The 21268-nt window shown below is 47.4% G+C and overlaps 1 protein-coding gene across 16 annotated transcripts in view; it reads left to right on the forward strand.

The window, feature by feature from the left end:
* Positions 1-21268, forward strand: part of nav3 (neuron navigator 3) — a 1340243-nt gene that overhangs the window by 1229466 nt on the left and 89509 nt on the right. For all 16 annotated transcript variants that reach the window (XM_072484719.1, XM_072484722.1, XM_072484724.1 and 13 more), the window contains 5 exons: positions 351-511; positions 6771-6959; positions 10832-10884; positions 17525-17548; positions 19249-19326. In XM_072484719.1, the coding sequence (XP_072340820.1) occupies positions 351-511; positions 6771-6959; positions 10832-10884; positions 17525-17548; positions 19249-19326 (505 nt within the window). The remainder of the gene's footprint in view (positions 1-350; positions 512-6770; positions 6960-10831; positions 10885-17524; positions 17549-19248; positions 19327-21268) is intronic.

Here is a 21268-nt window from a genome sequence, read left to right on the forward strand (position 1 = left end):
CCCAACCTTGGCCTCATTTGCATCCCCAGCTTCCTTTGCCCCTTAACTGTGCCTTCAGGGATCTTGGCCATATTCTCTCCAGAAACCTCTCCCCCTCTCTAATAATTTTCCTTCTTTAAAGACATTACTTAAAACCCACCTCTTTGACCAAGTTTTCAGTCTTACTATCTTACAGGCTTACTATCTTCATCTGACTGTCAGTTTTGTTTTGTTACATGATTCCTGTGAAGAACCTCAGGATGTTTTACTAAGTTAAAAGTGCTGTATATGTAATTCAAGTTGTAACAGCAATGATGGATTTGCTTGATGGTGGAACTATTTAAAATCTTCTTGATAATTATCCCTTGCAGGTACACCCCGTCATCCCGCCAAACAAGCCACGAGGAAGGCAAGGAATGGCTTCGTTCTCACTCGACTGGAGGCCTTCAAGACACAATCAGTCAATCACCTCTGCCCTCGCCTTCTGCCATCTCATCCCCTTGTAGTGGAACCTACAATTTTACTCATTTAGGTGAGTGAACCATTTCATTGTTTCTTGGCGCTGCTGACCCAGCCTATCAGAGGGACTGGATTGATTGTGACTTGATGCGATAGTGTAAAAATGGGCGAGAGAGAGTGGACAGCCCATTTTTACATCACTGTCCATTGAGTTCACTGGAAATAACCATGGGAAGAGATGGGAAACAGGCCCTTGACTCACAATCATAGTGTCGCATAAAGTCAATTGAACCTCCATGGTGTGGAATTTTCCCGCCTTTCCTGTCAGTGGGATTTTTCGGTCCCGCTACAGTCAATGGACTTGTGAATAGGTCACCACATTTCCAGCACCGCACCCACCCACTGCCTCCTGCACTTTTAAAAAGGATTTGTGTAATTGCACACAGAGCAAAGAATTGAGGCTCCCATCTTGTGATTCCATCTCCAAGCCTCAGTCCTTTAGAATGTGTATGACCTGTGGAGGACACGGAATTAACCCTAGTGTCAGAGAGATCGTTGACCTGTGCGACCATTTTTCATCAACCTTCTCTCAAGAATTTGGCAAGCAATTGCCTTTAAAACAATGTAAAATTGGATTCAAAAATGTACCCTGTTCTGATATTAATGTTTTCATCATTAACTTATGTTTAGATATCAGGAAACATTGAATAGGCAGGAGCTCTCTTGTACAGAAAAGAGAAAGCTGAAGGGGGACCTACTAAAAGTCTTAAGAAGGAGTTTTTCTTTCAGTTAAATCTCGAGGAGATGGGTGTGATTCAGCGGACTCATGTTTAACAGGGTGTTCCTCAGCAGCTGCAATGCAGAGAAAAAGCCTTTTTGGCCTTGGGGAGTTTCCCCACCGAGGCCGCACACAGGGATTTCCTGCTGGCAAAATACTGAAGCTCACCAGCAAGCTCCTTGTAGATCAGGGCATTATTTTGGGAGGCTGGTCCGATTCCCCCCACCTACCTTTCAGGCCCCCACATTCTTTTGAATCCCTCACCACTCTCCCAATCTTGGGGAGGCGGGAACCACCTCACCCCCCCCACAATCTACCTGCAAGGCCCCCTTGGGCCTGACTCATAGCAGTGCCAACCTGGTGCTGCCAGTCTAGCACCCTGGAAGTACCACCCAAGCACCCTGACAGTGTTAAGATGTCCAGGTGCCAGGGAGAATGCCAGGGTGTCACCCGGGGGTCTCCAATGGCCTGGGAGACTGGTCCACATTTGTGGGGGCCAGTACTAAACGGCACCCTGGCGAGACCTCCCAGGCTCATTTCACCATTCAGGTCTGGGTCTCACAGTGAGGGCGAGATCCAGATTGTGCCCAGCGAGCGAGTTGTGTGATTCGCATGAGGATTCGTGTCCAGCGTGGAGCTCGAATTGATTTCATGCATGATTCATCCATTGCGCCTGGATTCGGGCCACACGCAGTGCAGTCACTGAATCGAGCCCACCGTTTCCATTTGTGATAGAGTTTTTCAATACAGGACACTGACTAATAAATCCAATCAGGAATTCTGGAAAAATGTTTTTACCCAAAGAGTGGTGACAATGTAGATACCACAGGGGGTGGTTAAGGTGAATAGTTGGATAAACAGCTGGCAAAGAATGCAGGTTGGGAGGAGCTTCACGTGGAGCGTAAATACCGGCATGAAACAGATTGGCTGGTTGGTCTGTTTCTCTTCTGTGAATTTGATCTAATTCAATGTAACGGAGAGTTTGATGACTTGACATTTTCAGTGGGTTTCACAAATTAAATCTGTAGATTCATATCAATGTGGGAAATTCTTTTGCGAAGAAGGCGATTGCTGCAGACAAGTTTAAATGGCAGTGATATATTATATATGGCAGCTGGAGAAATACATTGTGACTAACCTATCAATTCAGTATTGTGAGATATGTATTGCTTAGAGAGGCTGTGGCATTGCCTTGAAGTTCAAGGTAGCAGTTTCTATCATCTAAACTCTAAACAATTCTAACTCTTTCCAAGTGAAAACAAAGGAAATGGGCAAGTGGTTAAAATGGCATTCCCCACTCTGTCATTATTTACCATCACTCATTTTGGCGAAGGATGTGGTAACAGTTGGACTCTGGTGAGAGTCCTCAGTAATTAAAGTCAGGGTCCCCGGACAGATAAGGTCGTTATAACCCTTAGCTGCCCAATAATTATAGTCACCAGGTTTGTAAATTTAAACACAATTAATTTTTATTTGGAACAAGAACTATAATGAAATATGTAGTCAATACAACTAGTTAACTATTATCTAAGTCTTACCTCCATTTTAACTTCCCCACTATCTCTACACACTCACAAGGTAGACAAACATAGATGGGAAGCAAAGGGTAAAATAATAAGTAAAAGGAAAAAGAGTCTTTGTTTCAGCTTGTGCTTTCTAGAACATCTTCCTTCACAGTAAGCTTGGAGGTCAAAGTCTCTGTTTGCAACCCTTAATGGTCTTCCCTGTAGATTAATTCATTCAGCTCTCTGCAGCTTCAGAAACACTGCAGTTATACAGCTTTCTTGGAGAAAACATGGAGGAGAGAGAGTGAGCAGGCCATTGTCTCTGTGTGCCTAAGACTCAACTGCTTTCTCAGGTCTCTGAGAACCACTGGGGTCACCACCTGTTCCGGGGCAGAGTATGGCCTTTTGGCAAATTCATTGGCCACCGAACCGAGTCCCACCCCATCTCTCTCTGATGCTGAAAAGTCTGAGGTCTCCTGTTCTCCCCTGTAACTTCTCAATTCCTCACTCCCCTCTGCTGCTTAACTTAAAGATACTTGTCCATTAATCATCCATGGATCAAAAATGGTAACGGCAAAATAAAATAAAGGGGAAATAAGAGAATAAACAGGAAGGGCCCTTACAAAGGGAATTGGATAAGTAGAATTACAGAATGATACAACACAAAAGATTGCTATTTGACACTTCAGTATACGAAGGGAAAATGTTTTCAGGGCTCTGGTGGAAGAGTGGGGCACGTTACTTGCTCCTTCAAAGAGCTAGCACAGGCAGAATGGGTCAAATGGCCTCCACTTGTGCAGTACCATTTGATGATTCTGTGAAGGGAATTGGAAGCAAAATATTGGGGATGTTGAAAATCTGAAGTAAAAACCTAAAATGCAGGAGACACTCAGCAGGTCAGACAGCATCTGTAGAGAGAAACACAGTTTCTCCCCCCCCCGCCCCCCCACGCCGGGTGGGAGAATCACCGGGGCGCCGCGCGAGTCCCGCCACGCCGCCCCGACACCCGCACGTGATTTCCCCCCCCCAAACCAGCGCTGTGAGAATCATTGCTGGCCGCTCGAGAATCGCCGCTCGCCGTTTGCAAAAGGAGAGCGGCGATTCTCCGGCCCGCATGGGCCGAGCGGCCGCCCCAACGCGACAGGTTCCCACTGGCACCGTCCACACCTGGTCGCTGCCGGCGGGAACTGCGCGGGTACACTGGGGAGGCAGCCTGGGGGGGGGGGGGGGGGAGGGAGGTTCCTGCACCAGTGGGGGCCTCCGATGGGGTCTGGCCCACGATCGGTGCCCACTGATTGGCGGGCCGGCCTCTCTAAAGGAGGACCTTCTTTCTTCCGCCGACCCGCAAGATCCATCCGCCATCTTCTTGCGGGGTGGCCTCGAGGAGGACGGCAACGCGCATGCGCGGGTGACGTCATTTACGCGACGCCGGCCGCGTCATTGACGCGGCGCTGCTTTTCACGCGCCGCCAAGGCCCAGCACGCGTAAAATACGCGACGCTGCTCCTCGCCCCCCGGGGGTGGGAGAATAGGGAACTGGGAGCGGGCTCCAACGCCGGAGTGAAACACTCCGGTTTTCATTCCGCCGTCGGGACTTTGTCTCCATTTCGGAGAATCGCGCCCAATGTTTCAGGTCGGTGATTTTTCATCAAAATTGGAATGTTAGAGATTTAAAATGTTGAAGCAAATACAGAGGCATGAAAAATGAGAGAGAAGAGTAAAGAACAAAAGGGAAGGTGTAATTTGGGGTGTCAATCAGGAGAGATTAGGGATACACGGATTAATGGAAAAGAAACAGAGTCCCGTTTTGGAAGCATTTAGCTGGGTTTATCCTGGCACTTACAGCGACAAGAACGACCCCGCTATTAAACAGGACTCTGCTTCTTTTCCAGGCCTAGGTGAGAAACACTCTGTCGAGGCCGCACTTCGACTCATTTCTTGCACTATCGAACTCAGCTCACCAATGAAGGAAAGATGGCGTCCCGATCTCTGAAGCCCCCACCATTGCCTGCGGACCCCCCCCCCCCCCCGTGACCCAATGTAACAATTAGGGGTACTCAAGCCCCATACTCTACCTCATAAGGGCAGGTCACCTCCGGGGCCCGATCCCCGTCAAGGGCAAGATTCAACCTGTGCAAACCTGTTCAAGTGAGCCTAACTATTCACTTGAATATGCAAATCTCTCAATAGCCGGGATCCAGTCGTGAAGCCTCGGGAGATCTAGTTAGAGGAGCCTCTCGCGAGATTTACCGGCCTTGTTGCGTCCCAAGTTGGACGCAACGAGGCCGATAGATCGCGGCCAGGATACCAAAAGGGATGATTGTAAGACCAAAGGAGATGGTAATGGGACAAGTAAAAAAAAGTCTTGAGGATGTGTAAATGGCAACCGCTGCTGACCATAGTGACCTCCGCTGTCCATAGTGACCTCCGCTGTCCATAGTGACCTCCGCTGTCCATAGCAACTGCCACTGTCCATAGTGACCTCCGCTGTCCATAGCAACCGCCGCAGTCCATAGCGACCTCCGCTGTCCATAGCAACTGCCACTGTCCATAGTAACCTCCGCTGTCCATAGTGACCTCCGCTGTCCATAGCAACCGCCGCAGTCCATAGCGACCTCCGCTGTCCATGGCAACTGCCGCTGTCCATAGTAACCTCCGCTGTCCATAGCATCTGCTGATGTCCAAAAAATGGGAAAAATGGCTATAATCTGCACTTGTCAAACTCGATGGTTGAGGCTGGAAGGCTGAAAAGTGCCTGTTAAGTGCTGAATAATTAGAGCTGGTTTGATTTATTAATACTATTAATATAATTAATCAGTAATTCCTGCTGTATCCATGCCCCAGTAAGTCTTAAAGCAGCAAGGGAAGATAGTTCTGCTTATAAATAAACTGTTTCACTTTTCCAGCTCACATTATAGGTCCATTCATGTTTCTTTTATGAGGGAGGTGAAGTGTATTTATAATGGCTTTTCAAAAAATATGGCGTTCAGCTTAAATTAGATTAAATCCGTTTGTGTATACACAAGTATCACCTGTGTATTGCACAGTACACAATGGGACATTATATTCTTTTCTCTTCTGCTTATCATGGCCTGTTCCAGGTTGATGAAATTCAGCTTCTATTTCTTTGTTTTGATCAGAGACATATATTGGCAGCTTTTACAAGTGTAAAATATTCACTCCTGAGAGACACCATTATACTTTTATTGCAATGCCAAAGATTCCAATTCTTTGGATAATCAGAATAGACTGACTGAACCGTTTGTTCTTTATGAAATGGTGATCTATTTGACCACTGCGCTTGGAAACATCAATGAACTACATTTGTGAACATCAATAATTCTGGTCTATTGAACAGCCCCCGATGTCCATCGCACGACCACTGGTGGCCGTGCCTTCAGCTGCCCAGGCCCTAAACTCTGGAATTCCCTCCCCAAATTTCTCTTTCTTCCTTTTAAGATTCTCCTTAAAACCCACTTAATTTGGTCACCTTGTCCTTTTTTTCCTCTGTGGCTTGGGGTCAAATTCATTCTGATTACTCTCCTATGAAGATCCTTGCAGTGTTTTGCTACATTTAAGGTTCTATATTAATGTAATGGATATGCAAATCTCACAATAGGCGGGATCCAGTTGTGAAGCCTCGGGGGATCTCGATAGAGAGGCCTCTCGCGAGATTTACCGGCCTTACCGGTGGGCAGCACGTTAGCACAAGTGGATAGCGCTGTGGCTTCACAGCGCCAGGGTCCCAGGTTCGATTCCCCACTGGGTCTCTGTCTGTGCGGAATCTGCACATTCTCCCTGTGTCTGTGTGGGTTTCCTCTGGGTGCTCCGGTTTCCTCCCACAGTCCAAAGACGTGCAAGTTAGGTGGATTGGCCATAATAAATTGCCCTGAGTGACCAAAAAGGTTAGGAGGGGTTATTGGGTTACAGGGATAGGGTGGAAGTGAGGGCTTGGGTGGGCCGGTGCAGACTCGATGGGCCGAATGGCCTCCTTCTGCACTGTATGTTCTATGTAATGTGCTAAGATTTATATTTGTTTTTGATTTGCAGTAAGCCCAACAGCCATATCCCAGTTTCATCTAGCAGGCACCAGCATGATGCGTTCAAACAGCATTCCCACACAGGATTCCTCATTTGACCTGTACGGAGATTCCCAGCTGTGCGGAAGTGCCAATTCCCTGGAAGAAAGACCGAGGACAATGAGCAGATCCGGATCATTCCGGGGCAGCATGGAAGAAGGTTTGTATATTTCCGTATTTGTGGGGTTTCCTTTTCGTCATTTCAACCAGGAGTAAATGAAAAGGATGGAAAGATACTGAGATAGAGTTTCCACCAGCGGCAGAAGTTATTATTACTTAATATTTTTAATTAGAGTGCCCAGTCCTCTACATGTGGGTAACCTGATTTAAAACCACAGAAACTGACTTCAAAAACCCAGACGATGCATTCAATTGTTTAATTGGTGTACACCAATCAATTTCTTAGCAACTTAACATGCTGACTGACTGTTGTATGCCACGGAAAATGATTGGGGCCATCGATGATTCTCCTATTTTCTACCTTGAATGACTATGAAAGATCACAAAAAACATGAATATTAAGTGGATTTGCACATAACTCATTTCTGAAATGTCCTGACACTGGCACAAATGCGGCCATTTCTATCACATTGCCCCTATATTCTTAGCACAAACAAGCAGAAAATCACAGCCATTTATTATAAATGCCAGATTATGCAGATTAAGATTTGCATGATGTGTGAAGAGCGGGTTGTGGGTGAGTGTTCAGAGTGCATGTGTCCTGCTTCGAGGGTTGTCTGACCAGGCACGTGCACCTGCTATCATTGAACGGAACCCCTCAGCAGCAATGCAGTTTGTTAAACTGTGAATGTAGGAGCACAGCTACCTTGCCAAGTGTCTCTGCTGTTAATGTGCATTTCCTCCAATGTCCTTCCACCACACAGATCTACCTAGTCACTGCAACACTGCAAACCCAGTTCAAACAGAACAACTGGCAAGGACTAGGTATGTGCATCCCTGAGGCTGCAAAGTGACTCTGGTGTGAAAGCTAGCATTGAGATGTCAGTTGCTTTTCACCAAAGCGAATATTGTAGTTAAACGGGGAAACTAGATAAGCATATGAGGGAGCATGTGATCGAGGTTATGACAGTTTCACCATTTGATTCCGATTTCTTTTCTTAAAAATGGGGCGGGATTCTCCGACCCCCCCGCCGGGTTGGAAAATCGCTGGGGGCTGGCGTGAATCCCGCCCCCGCCGGTTGCCGAATTCTCTGGCACCGGATATTCGGCGGGGGCGGGAATCCCCCCAGCGATTCTCCGGCCCGGATGGGCCGAAGTCCCGCTGCTCGAATGCCTGTCCCGCCGGCGTGGATTAAACCATCTCTCTTACCGGTGGGACAAGGCAGCGCGGGCGGGCTCTGGGGTCCTGAGGGGGGCGCGTGGCGATCTGGCCCCGGGGGGTGCCCCCACGGTGGCCTGGCCCGCGATCAGGGCCCACCGATCCGCGGGCGGGCCTGTGCCGTGGGGGCACTCTTTTCCTTCCGCCTTCGCCACGGTCTCCACAATGGCGGAGGCGGAAGAGACCCCTCCACAGCGCATGCGCGGGGATGCCGTGAGCAGCCACTGATGCTCCCGCGCATGCACCGCCCGGCAATGTCATTTCCGCGCCAGCTGGCGGGGCACCAAAGACCTTTCCCGCCAGCTGGCGGGGCGGAAATCAGTCCGGCGCGGGCCTAGCCCCTCAAGGTTAGGGCTCGGCCGCTCAAGATGCGGAGGATTCCGCACCTTTGGGGCGGCGCGATGCCGGACTGATTTGCGCCGTTTTTGGCGCCGGCCAGCGGACATCGCGCCGATTACGGAGAATTTTGCCCCACATGATTTCCAATTAGGGGCAATTTAGCGTGGCCAATCCACCTACCCTGCACATCTTTGGCTTGTGGGGGTGAGACCCATGGAGACACGGGGAGATTGTGCAAACTCCACACAGACAGTGACCTGGGGCCAGGATTGAACCCGAGTCCTTGGCGCCGTGAGGCAGCTGTGCTAACCACTGCACCAGCGTGCCCATCTACGATTTCTAAATGTAGATATCTCTCCAGACCAATTCAGCTTCTATTTTACATTCAATTTGCTGATTGAAGTGGCTGATTGAAGTGAGGACCTGTTGTCAGAGAATCTAACCATGGAAAGAAAGGGCTGATTGGTCACCAAATTGTGCCTTTGAAATAATTAAAGGTTTTGAAAGAGGAGATCTGGAGAGTTGCTTCCACATGTGAGGACTAGCAACATATAGAGGCCATGAATATAAGATGGTCACCAAGGAATCCAAGTGGGGATTCAGAAGAAACTTCTTTCCCCAGTGGATGGTGAGAATGTGGAACTCGCTATCACAGGGAATGGCTGAGGTGAAAAGGAGAGAGATAGTTAAGGGGAATCTCGATAACTGACCTTCCTGTCAATGACAACATTTTCTCCTCATTTTGAACATGTCTATTGATTCTCCATTAATCCACTCTACATTAAGGAGAACAATCTGAGCTTCTCCAGTCTCTCCACATAATTGAAGTAAGGTGAGAGATCAGGAATACACTTGTAAATGTTCAAAATCCAACAACTTTAAAAAAAAATTTAGAGTACCCAATTCATTTTTTCCAATTAAGGGGCAATTTAATGTGACCAATCCACCTACCCTGTACATCTTTAGGTTGTGGGGGCGAAACCCACGCAAACACGGGGAGAATGTGCAAACTCCACACGGACAGTGTCCCTGAGCCGGGATTGAACCTGGGACCTTGGCGCCGTGAGGCAACAATGCTAACCACTGTGCCACCGTGCTGCCCCTAAATCCAACATCTTCTAAGGAGAAACTAGAACACCAACGGTGAACCACCCTCAGGCACAACCAGACAATTAACCGATGTGGCAAGATTATCATCAGCAAAGGACACCCAGCATCAACTCCCTGACCCACCTGAATTCCAGAGACCAAATCAAATGACGTCAACATGCAATGTTTCATAAGGGCACTACCATGAAACAAGCTGAAACCAAAAGAGAAAATGCTGGAAAATCTCAGCAGGTCTGGCAGCATCTGTAGGCTTTGACAAAGGATCATCTGGACTCAAAACGTTAGCTCTTTTCTCTCCCTACAGATGCTGCCAGACCTGTTGAGATTTTCCAGCATTTTCTCTTTTGGTTTCAGATTCCAGCATCCACTGGAATCCATGAAACAAACTGTCAGTTCTAACAGTTGCGGTCCCAATGTAATGTAGGTTTATAATGCAGAAATATGATTTTGAACATGCAATAATTGATTTAATAAACCCTGAGGTGCCCTCTGCCAGTAGTTTTGTGACATAAATCTGGGATATTTAATGGGTCCTTTCAGATGAATAAGGATCCTTTGGAAGCACCTGTTTTTGTTTATTTTAGTAAAATTCAATGTTCCTGTTGCTTAACTCAAAATTCATGCCCTTGAGAATAAAACTTATCAATACTGAAGGTAATTGGTTTGGAACAGAGGAACAAGAGAAGGCCATGGAGCCTCACAAGCCTGTTCAGCCATGTAGTTAGATCAGCTGAACAAGTACCTCAATAGCATTTACCTGCCTTTACTGCACATTCCTTGATACTTTTACTGATTAAAAATCTGTCCCTCCGGATGCTCCAATTGTTCCTGCATCAATTAGGGAGGCAAATTCCAGATTTTCATTCCCTTCTTTCTGTGGTACAGTGCCTCCCAATGAAAAGATAATCATTACACGGATGTATTTTTACAAGTCACTGTCAGGCTGTCTGCCCACACTCCTGCTGCTCTTGAATTGAAAACTAGAAGAGGAACTTTAGTGGTCAATCAGTCATGTTACGTGTTTTCTGATGTACCCTCTGCCCAAACGAGTAAGGACATCGCTAAGATTAGAAATATAACACTTGAGGAAAACTGTTCCATCCCTCTATTTCATTAAAGAATGTATGATCTGAGCTCAGTGAATTCTATTGTGACCGACAGTTTCATGTGGTATGGATCCAATAAGACTTATGTTCTACATTTGTAATCGAATACCGAATGATCTGCCTCCTTGTCTTTTATAGTCCTTGGATCATCACTATCACTGGTTTCAAGCACATCATCTCTTTACTCAACAGTAAGTATCACTGCTAAATATAGATGATCTGGGGTTATTTGGTGCTGGGTTGTGAATTTACAGTGTAACAGCACAGTAACAGCGCAGAAAAAATTATATAGAAAGAGCACGGAAACAGGTCATTTAGCCCAACATATGCTGGTGTTCACACTGCCCGCCCATCCTCCCTCATCCATCAACATAATCTCGATCACATGTTCCCTCATATGCTTATCTAGTTTCCCCGTTTGTCTACAATATTCACTTCAACCACTCCCTGTGATAGTGAGTTCCACATTCTCACTACTCTCTGGGTAGGATTTTACGTCCACTAGACAGACACGTATCCCAATGTCACCACTCACACGATATCTCGGTCGGCGAGCGCAGGTGCGGTTCGGGAGCATATCCACCGACAATTATCCTGCTTGTTGAGGGGTCTAAAACCCTAATTGACCAACATTTTACGTTCCCCATTCTATTTCAAGCTGGGCACACGGGAAACACGGAGGCCGATTAGATTCAATGGTTGAATAAAAGGGAATAGTAGCAAATGCTGGATGAGGAGTTGGGAGTTTCAGGGAGAGGGTTGAGTTGGTGTTTTGTAGTTTTGAGAGAATGTTTTCTGTGTTGGGCTCAGCACAGTGCGGAGACATCTGGACATTACTGTCCTCTGGCCATGGAGGTTTGGTTCTCTAACAAAGAGGGTGGAGGCCTGGTGGCTGCTGGCATCCCCCCTGGGCAGAGGTCGAGGCACAAGGCCATGAGAAACAGCAGTGAGGACAAGGAGACCCAGCTGCCAGGGTGTGCAGACAGCAATCCAATACCTGGACATGATAGAGATGCAGTGCTACAGGATACTCTGACTTTCAATGGAAGCCGCGACGAGCATCTTCCAGATGATTGGGCCCGAGATAGCCTCCAATTGTGTCGGTGTACGTCCAATGCCTGTGGCTCTGAAGGTCACTGTGGCATTAAATTTCTATGCCTCTGGATCCTCCCAGGGAACTGTGGGTGATCTCTGTGGAGTCTCTCAGTCAGCTGTACATAGATGTAACAATTTGTCAACTGATGCCCTGTTCAGGTGTGTGAGCAGATTTATTCAGTTCTGGACAGACTAAGTCAGCCAGGCCGAATGGGCCAGAGACTTCGCCACCAGTGCAAGGTTCTCTCGCATCCAGTGTGCCATTGACGACCCACTCCCTGAAATAATCGTTCCACAGACTGGTTTTGAATACCGCCCTCCGCCCCCACAAAACTTTGTCCATATTCTCTGGCTCTTCACTTCTGGACAAAGTGAATGAACAACCCACTTGACAGTTAATAGTAATGTAGAATGAGCAGAGTTGACTGGGCCACTTCAAGTGGATTGACGGTCAGTGAGAATGAGCGAAGAGAGTTTAAAAACCAAGAACGTCATCACATTGACCTTCAATAGCCTATGCTCAAACTGACCACGTAAGGTTGAGATCAAAAATTGAAAGACAATAACAACAACTCACATTTATCCAGCACTTCCAACAAAGTAAAACATCCCACGGTGCTTTGAGCACGGACCGAAGATTCGGGCTTAATTGCCCAGTGCTACATGATCATTGTCAAAGGGCCAAATGGCCTCCCCCGCTTCTATTTTCTCTGTATCCCAGTATTTCATCTTGACTTTCCGTAATGACAAACGTTTATGCTATATCTGAATGGTCCTCAATCTGTTCCATTCTTTAAGACTACTTTCAATCGTCGATAAGCAGGAAAACCTTTTGCCCTGTTATTGCTGCAAGTGCGAGCTGGTAAGAGCACAATGAGGGCAAGAGGACCCCTAGTTCTGGATTGCCTCCACAAAGAGAAGCATCTTCTCTACATGAACACCATCAATTCCCTCATAATACGAAGAATTGTCAGCTCAATCCCCAGGCTTCTCTTTTAAGGAGCAAAGAGCCCAACCTCTTCACTCTTTCCTGATTGCTATAACCTCTCAGTCCTGGCATTGTCTTGTGGAAGGTCCAATATTTTTGCTCAGAGATCTTGGGCGGGATTCTCCCTTCTGGGGACTAAATCCCCGCGCCCGTCGGAAAATGGGCGAGAATTACTCCGGACTTTTTCCTCGAAGGTCTGGGGTGATTCCCCATTTTCCAGGGGGCCAGCATGGCATGCAACCCGCAGCTCTGGCTGCCGGCGGGGCCCTGCTGTCCAGACTGCGCGGCCGCACATGCACGCGGCAGCCCATCTTGGCGGAGCCACACAACGGGCCCGCACAGAGGAAGGTAGGTCCCTCCCCGATCACGATGGCCCGCCGATCGGTCGCCCCCGGAGGCCCCCCCCCGGAGTCAGATACCCCCCACCAGGACCACCACTGCGGGCGCGGGTCTCAGCTTCTGAAAACCACGCTGGCGGGGGTTCGGCCTGTCGACTGCGGAGAATGGCTGCGGGGGCCTGTTCCAATGGCCCCCGACCGGCGCCGCGTCGACCGCGCACGTGGGACCGCCGGGTCCGCGGAGAATCGCGGAAGCGCCGTCACTCCGGATTTACGGCGTGAACGGCTACTCTCCGCCGTCATGCCGGGCGTGATTCCGGCACGGAGGGTCGGAGAATCCCGCCCCTTGTGTCAGGCTGCACAGTATGTGACTCGATCTGACACCCACAGTGAGTTGTGCGGAATCCCCTTCCACCCAGTCAGATGGTTGGATGCAGGAGTTCCAGGTCAGTAACCTCTGGCCATTGATGTGGAAACCAGGTTTGGCCAATCATTTCTGGAATGTAACAGGCACATTATATTGTAAGAGAAACATAGGGACGTCAAATAATTTGTGTTCTCTTGTGACATGTGAACAGGAGGAGACAATTTAGTTCTCAGGCCTGTTCCTCCAATCAATCAGATTACGTTTGATCTCCAACTAAACATATTTTATCTACTTTGGTTCAGTGAACCTAAATAATCATGTCCACCAAAAAGTCTATCAATCCAAGTTTGAAAATGTTTTATTAACCCCCGAGCCTTAACAGCTTCTTTGGGGAGGGAGTTCCAGATTTCCACTCTTCCTTTGTGCGAGGAAGTGTTTCCTCGCATCACCTCTGAATGACCTGGCTCGAATTTCTGCCCCCTTGTTCTGGACTCTCCCACCAGAGGAATTTTGTTTCATGTGGGTTTGGCTGGCTAGGCCAGCATTTAATGCCCATCCCTAACTGACCTCGAGAAGTTCCGCTCTATTTACCCTATCAACTCAGTGAAGTTGCAGTGCTGTCTTGGAAGTCCGGCTGCGTTCCCGGCGGCGTGGGTCTCTCATGCCATTTTATTTTCAGGAACTCGTGGTGGTGGCTGCGGACTAAGTCGGGGGAGAGCCAGTCCGTGGGCAGTGGGGGGCTGTGGCAGGGGCTGGGGGCACTGATAGGGGTGGTCCAGGGATGGCGAGCCTGGCCAAAGGAGGGGCACTACTCTGCCGCTGCAGGCCGCCACTGTGCGTATGCACGGCCACAGACCCGGCAATTCTCCGGCCATATTGGAAGCTAGAGCCAGGTGCTCTATGCTGCCTGCCTGCTAGCCCCCCAGCAGATAGAGGATCGGTGGCCATTTTGCACCGATTTTTCGGTTGTAAAACTCCACCGTTCCCACAACGCCTTCGAGACATATGCCGGGATTCTCCGACCCCGCGCCAGGTCGGGGGTGTCCACGGGATCCCCGGGGGACGGGGAATCGTGCCCCGCCACCCCGACGCCGGCTAACCTATTCTCTGGCGCCAATTCTCGGGTGTCCAAGGGATCGCCACCACACCGGTCTGGGGCCGTTGAAAGCGGCCCGCCCGGCGATTCTCCGAGCCACGATGAGCCGAGTGGCCGCCGGGTTCGTCTGAGTCCCGCCGGCGTGGGTTACTCAGGTCCCACACTGTGGGACCTGGAAGGTGTGTCTGCGGGGGCCATCCTGGAGGGGGGGGGGCACGGTGGCCTGGCCCGCGATCGGCGGGTGGGCTGGTTCCGTGGGGACCTATGTTCCTCCGCGCCGGGCCCCTGTAGGGCTCTGCCATATGGCCCGGGGGCCGGCGCCAAGACGGGAACCCATGCGTGAACTCGAGCCAACTGGAGCTGCGGGGACCACTCCAGTGCCGACTTAGCCCCTTAGGAAGGGGAGCATTCCTCAATATCGGGACCGTTGACGCCGGAGTGGTTGGCACCGCTTTTCACGCTGGCGTCAGAACTTGGCTGCGGGATTGTAGAATCCCGGCCATAGTCTCCAAATCGGAGAATCCAGACCCTCCTTTCTGGATCCTCGTTCCGACTCTGTCCGATGACTGAAAACTGGTCAGTTCCACTTCACAGCAGACACCCTCCGCCCAACCGACTCTGGTCTCGTGTATGTTTCCCCTCACCTCATACCTACCCCACCCTTCACCATCCCCAGGCTGATTTCCTGCCTCCATCACCTGTGTCTCAGTGATGAGCATCCTAGCCTCTGAGGCAGAAACTTGTATGTTCAGAATCTAGGTGAACACTTGGAGATGGTGACTTGTGGATGAAATGGTAACAATGGCTCCAATTGCCATGTCAGACAAAAGATCCCGTGCCAATATTTTGAAAATGGGGAGAGTTGTGCAGACCAATATTTATTCCAGAATTTCACTAAAACAGATATTTTTGGCATTATCACATTCCTGTTTGTGGGAGCTTGCTGTGTGTAAATTGGTTTCTGTGCTTTCTACATTATAAATTACTGTAAAGTGTTTTAGGGATATCCTAACCGAATGAGAAAGACTGGTTAAGTGCAAGTTTTCTTTCCTCGTGTGAGGAATCTTGTTCTGACAAAGGAATCACGTCCGCTTTGATTTACCAGGGCTGAGAGGGAGAGAGAGGGGATTAATGTATTCGAGTCCGCACTGTCACCTTGTGTTCTGACAGGCTGGCTCACATCAGGACATGATTATTTCCATGGTTACTGTCAGTGCAGCTTCACACCCTCCTGACAGGACTTCCCACCCTGCGAGCTGTGTGCGAATCAGCCAAGTGACACTGAACTTAGCTAACCGTTCTGCCAAGAGTGAGTAAAGCCCGTCTGCCACGGGAACCAAGTCTGTAAAGACCAAACCCAGGATTTTAATTAAGGCCATCAGGGTGCTTAATCACCATAGCAACTGGGTCTGACAAGCATATTAGTTTTAAATTTCCTCACCGATCATTGGGCTATTTTGAAAATCCCCCAGGGATCTGCAGATGAATGAACTGTGGAAGAACAAACATGTATATTTTGTAGCAGCGTACCATCCCCAGGATACTCTGCCGTGCTTCAATGTGATTGGACACTCAGCACTGTGGCATGAAACAAAGAAAGAGAAGACTTGCATTTGTATTGCACGTTTCACAATCTCAAGGTATCGCAAAGCATTTCACAGCTAATGAGGGGCAATTTGACGTGTAGTTTGCAGAAGCACGGCTGCCAATTTATGTGTATCGAACTCCCACAAACATCAGTGTGATAATGAGCTGATGATCTGCTTTTTTGAAGTGATAGTTGAGTGATAAATATTGGCCAAGGCACTTGGACGTTGAGCTCCCTTTCACCTTCCTCAAAAGACAGTAAAGGTTTGATAGGAATGTAAGTCTTTCTTATTTTGAGTTGAAAAAGGATTGATACTGAGCTAAGCTTTAACCCCTCACTGCCACCTCCTTACAAAGCTGGACATGTAAGAATGACATCCCTGACAAATCACTCGTCTCTGCCCCTACGTCAACGTTGAATGGCATTCCCATGTCTTCACCATTTCTAGGACCAGTTTCCCCAATAGTTTTCTTGCTGATCTCCCCTTCCTAACCCAGCTCTGTTGCCTCGATCACACCTCATTCCAATCCTGGTGATCTATCACCTCTCTCCTTGCTCCCTTGGCTGTGCATCTCCAGTGTGCTTTTCTTTTAGAATCCTTATCCATGTGGAAAATGACTAACTCCAGATATTCTACTGCTGTGACCGTCTCCAGCCCTGCAATTTGGATTGTAAACTCTGCTTTCATATGTTTCAGTCTGTTTAAAAGCTCAGATGTTCATGTCAGTGAACCTATGCATCTTAATTATTGAAATCATTCCATAATTTATGAGGCGCAAGATGGTAATAATTACACCAGAGTGTTGGCATCTCTGGATAAGTCTATATGTTCCATTTTATGATTAAACACTTTTCTCTCTTCTCTGTTTTCTATTCTTGATTTTATTAACATTATCACCACCTGTGATACACATTTCCATTGGCCAAAGGTAAGTAATGTGAGAGGGGAGTGCTTCATGTGGGGGCAGACGGGTCAGCATCAAAAGCGAGGAGGTTGCTCTCAGCAGACCTTCCTCTTTCCTATGTCCAGTAGCTCGATCAGGCACTGGGGTGGCGGGGGGTAGGGGTGACAGGCTGCTCACATGGTTTTAGCTGCAGACAGACCACATCTGCAGTTGAGTTAATACCAGTGGCAGTGGGATGAGGCTTTTAAGTGGTCACTAATTGGCTACTTAAGGGTTTCAACTGGCAGAGGGGTCGGAAGGTCAACCACAGGCCTTCCTGCCCAGAACCTAATTATGACGGAGGTGGGAATGCAACAGGGTTACCATATGCCACCATCTTTAAATGACAAAAGAGTTATCGATGCTACCTAATATTTCACTGGTTTAATTAAAGACTTTTCTCTTTTCTTTTTAGGCTGAAGAGAAAGCACATTCAGAGGTAGGAAATGGATCATGTCAAAAATCAGCTTGTGAAATCATTGAATCCAGTTACTTTGTACCAAAATAAAAGGAAAATAGGGCAGCACGGTGGCGAAGTGGTTAGCCCTCACGGCGCCGATGTCCCAGGTTCGATCCCGGCTCTGGGTCACTGTCCGTGTGGAGTTTGCACATTCTTCCCATGTCTGCGTGGGTTTCTACCCCACAACCCAAAGATGTGCAGGCTAGGTGGATTGAACACACTAAATTGCCACTTAATTGGAAAAAATTAATTGGGTACTCTAAATTTATTTTAAAAATTTAAAGGAAAAATACCGCAGATGCTGGAAATCTTAAATAAAAAATGGTGGAAAAGATCAATGGGCCTGGCAGCATCTGGGAGGAGAGAAACAAAGTTAACGTTTTGCCTCTAAATGACCTTTGACTTTGCACTAAAACTCTGGAAGTATCCATGTGCATATTGGATATGTAAGAGTTCAGAGGGACAGGAGAGGCTCCGTGTTCTTTATTTTATTATTCATTGTTATTATTCATGGGGATGTGGGTGTCACTGGCAAATCGAGAATTAATTGCCCGGCCCTAATTGCCCCTAAGAAGGAATTGCTGAGGCCAGTGTGGTACACCCACAGTGCTGTTAGGAAGAGAGTTCCAGGATTTTGACCCTGTCACAGTGAAGGAACGGCTGCTAAATGCCCAAGCTGGAATGGTTTTTGTGACTTGAAGGGAAATTTAGCGGTGGTGTTTTCATGTGTCCGCTAATCTTGCTCTCCAAGCTCCCAAAGATTTTGGGCCTTTTTAAATTTGTTCATAGGTTGTGGGAATCGCTGGCTAGGCCAGCATTTAGTCCCATCCCTACTAAGGAGAGGCTTCGGCAGATATGATTAAAATTGAGTTCGGTACAAACCTGTACAGTGAAACTTCAAACATTTAAATTAGTTTTCTGCTAAATTTACACTTGATGGGAAGTTAACGTGCAGTGAGATGAGACTGTCTCCTCCAGGGATTCACACGCTACTGCCTCACTGTCGCAGGGGCAACATCTTGGAACTCCGCCCCTAACAGCACAGTGGGTGTACCTACACCTCAAGGACTGCAACTCACCACCTCTTCTGAAGGGCAACTAACCAGCGACATCCACAACCCGGAAATGAATTAAATGTTTTGTTTTAACTTTGCTCTAAATCCCGTTGTGTACATTGCTAGTATAAGGAGGCCATTCAGCCCATCGTGCTGTGTTCGCTCTTTGAACAATCTGTCCAATTAGTCCCACTTCACTGTCCTTTCACTCAAGCTTTACAGATGTTTTTCCTTCAAGTATTTATCTAATTCCCATATTAATGTTACTATTGAATCGGCTTCTAGTGTCCTTTCAGGCAGCTCCTTCCAGATAACTATAACTCTCTGCTTAATTTTTCTTTTGTCAATTGTCTTCAACCCTTTGACTCTGAGATGAACTATAATGTACATTAAGGATAAAAATTATATAATTTTATTCACATGGTGAAACATGGTGAATTTGTAATGAAAGGATGGCTGGTGAAATGGTTGGACGATGTGAAGAGCTTCACAAGGGACCATATATCAGTTGAGTTGACACAGTTGACGGGGATTGGTGACTGCGCCACTAGACTCTCACATGAATCCATTTGTGTCTTTCTGAAACACTGATTTAAACTCGGGTATTTCTCTCTTGTACAATAGCAAATTCGAAAGCTACGAAGGGAGTTAGACACATCCCAGGAGAAGGTCGCAACGCTCACCTCTCAACTTTCCGCTAATGTAAGTTACCCACCTCTCCTGTTTAAGAAAGCAAGACAGCAGCAAAAAAGGCAATTGGATCTTCATCTGATAAATCCAGTAAAAGGTTCAGGTGACTACCTTTGTAGGGCTTGTGTGTAGAAGGGAATGGAAATCCCACTGGAACAGGAATGCACCTTCTGCTGTTGTAAATAAAATGTATCAAGAGGGATGTTAAAGCTGGATTTGTCGGAAAGGCAGAAAGGCCTCTCGGCGTTGTTACGTTCTGGTGCTTGGCCGGACAGAATTAGTGCACTCGAGAACGTTTAGTTTGTGACTAGTTAAATGCTTATTCTTAAACAATAACGTGGGACAGAAAACAATAAGAAAATAATCAAAATCGACTAACTATAAATTACGACTATAAATTATCTAAGAGCTACTATAAATGCGATTATCCACTACGACGACTATCACCAGACTCCCCAAGGTAACAGTGTCTCTTGGTTGCTCTCTACTGCCACCTGCTGGTTGGAGGTCATATCTATATTATTTACATAATAGCTTATGCATATCATCACAGGAGTCTTGTTTTAATACCTAGATGTGTGGAGAGTAGCGCTTGGCTAATGAAATGTTACAAATATAAACAGAAGATGCTGTAATTTAGGCAGTATCCGTGGAGGGAGAAATCGAATTAATGGGCTGGATTTTACAGGGTGGGTGAGCACTGCTTGCTCAAGAGCTCAGCAACGGCTGCTGCTGGGACTGAAAGCAAGCAAATTGTTCTTTCACCTGATGTTGTGTCCCACTGAGGGCTGGGCCTCCCAGCTGATTCCCTGCTCTCTTGTGATATTTTAATGTTTCCTCCAAGGCTCAGATCACTCTCGCTACACAGGAAATGTCAAATGCAGCACGTGGATTTTCCAGTTGCTAAAGCCATTGGTGAGAGTGGAGGTACTTGCAAGGAAAAGGTCGCTCCTGATTTATCCGCCCGATGTTTTACCAATCCAGAGTTCATCTGTTTTGGTTCTTGACGCAGAATTATTTAGAACATATATGACACAGGCCATTTGGTCCAACTGGTCCATGCTAGCATTCATGTTCCAGGAATCAAATATAAACCAGGTAAAGGCTAAAATCAGATTGAGCCGTGTGAGGAGGACCTCACTGATTGTCTAGAACTCACCTGTTCTTATTGTGGGTAAACCAAAACATATAATTTTAAAAATGTGTTAATCAGCTATCTACTCTAACCCAATCTAACTAGCATGTGGCACTGTATCTATTTTTCAAATTTATTTTCAATCTTTTCTCTGGAGATTCCTTGCAGGTGGCATGCGAACACTGGGTTTAGTTATTGTGATTAACCCATTTTCACCCACATCAGGTTAACACTATGCAATATTGTTCCAAACAAAATCTTTGAATTATTTTAGAACATTTCCCAATTGCATTGGTTCGTGGCAGATTCCGCATTGAGCGGAAAACCAGGGGGATAAAAAAACGTCATAAAATGAGTGAGTTTTAGGCACCTTGATTGCTGGATGCAAAGAGAAAACTCTACCCCAGTGTTCTCTTCGTCTGGAAGGTATTTGATTGTTGATTCACCCCTTTGCTGCCACAGTGGCTCAATTCTATCAAAAGAACAAAGTTGATTCACTGCCCCCCACCCCCGGACAGTTGCCTTAGTTTCATTCATTTCTGGGTCCACAAGTGATGGTTTCTGTCGATGGCCTGGTTCTTTGGGTGTTCGCTTTGTTTGAAAATCAAGTTTAAAATTTTGAATGCAGATGGATAAGATCACAGCCAGGGGTCAGAGGGGAACACTCTCTCTGCTTTTAACATCAGAGGATTCTCGATTGAAGCTCCATTCCAGATAACTGAGCCCATAATCAAGGTTGATATTCCTACTGGGGGTGCAGTACTGGAGAGTACTGTACTGTGCATGGGTCAGTAGGGACTGCTGCACTGTGCGAGGGTC

This window comes from Scyliorhinus torazame, chromosome 19 (assembly GCF_047496885.1).
Source record: "Scyliorhinus torazame isolate Kashiwa2021f chromosome 19, sScyTor2.1, whole genome shotgun sequence".
Classification (NCBI taxonomy): domain Eukaryota; kingdom Metazoa; phylum Chordata; class Chondrichthyes; order Carcharhiniformes; family Scyliorhinidae; genus Scyliorhinus; species Scyliorhinus torazame.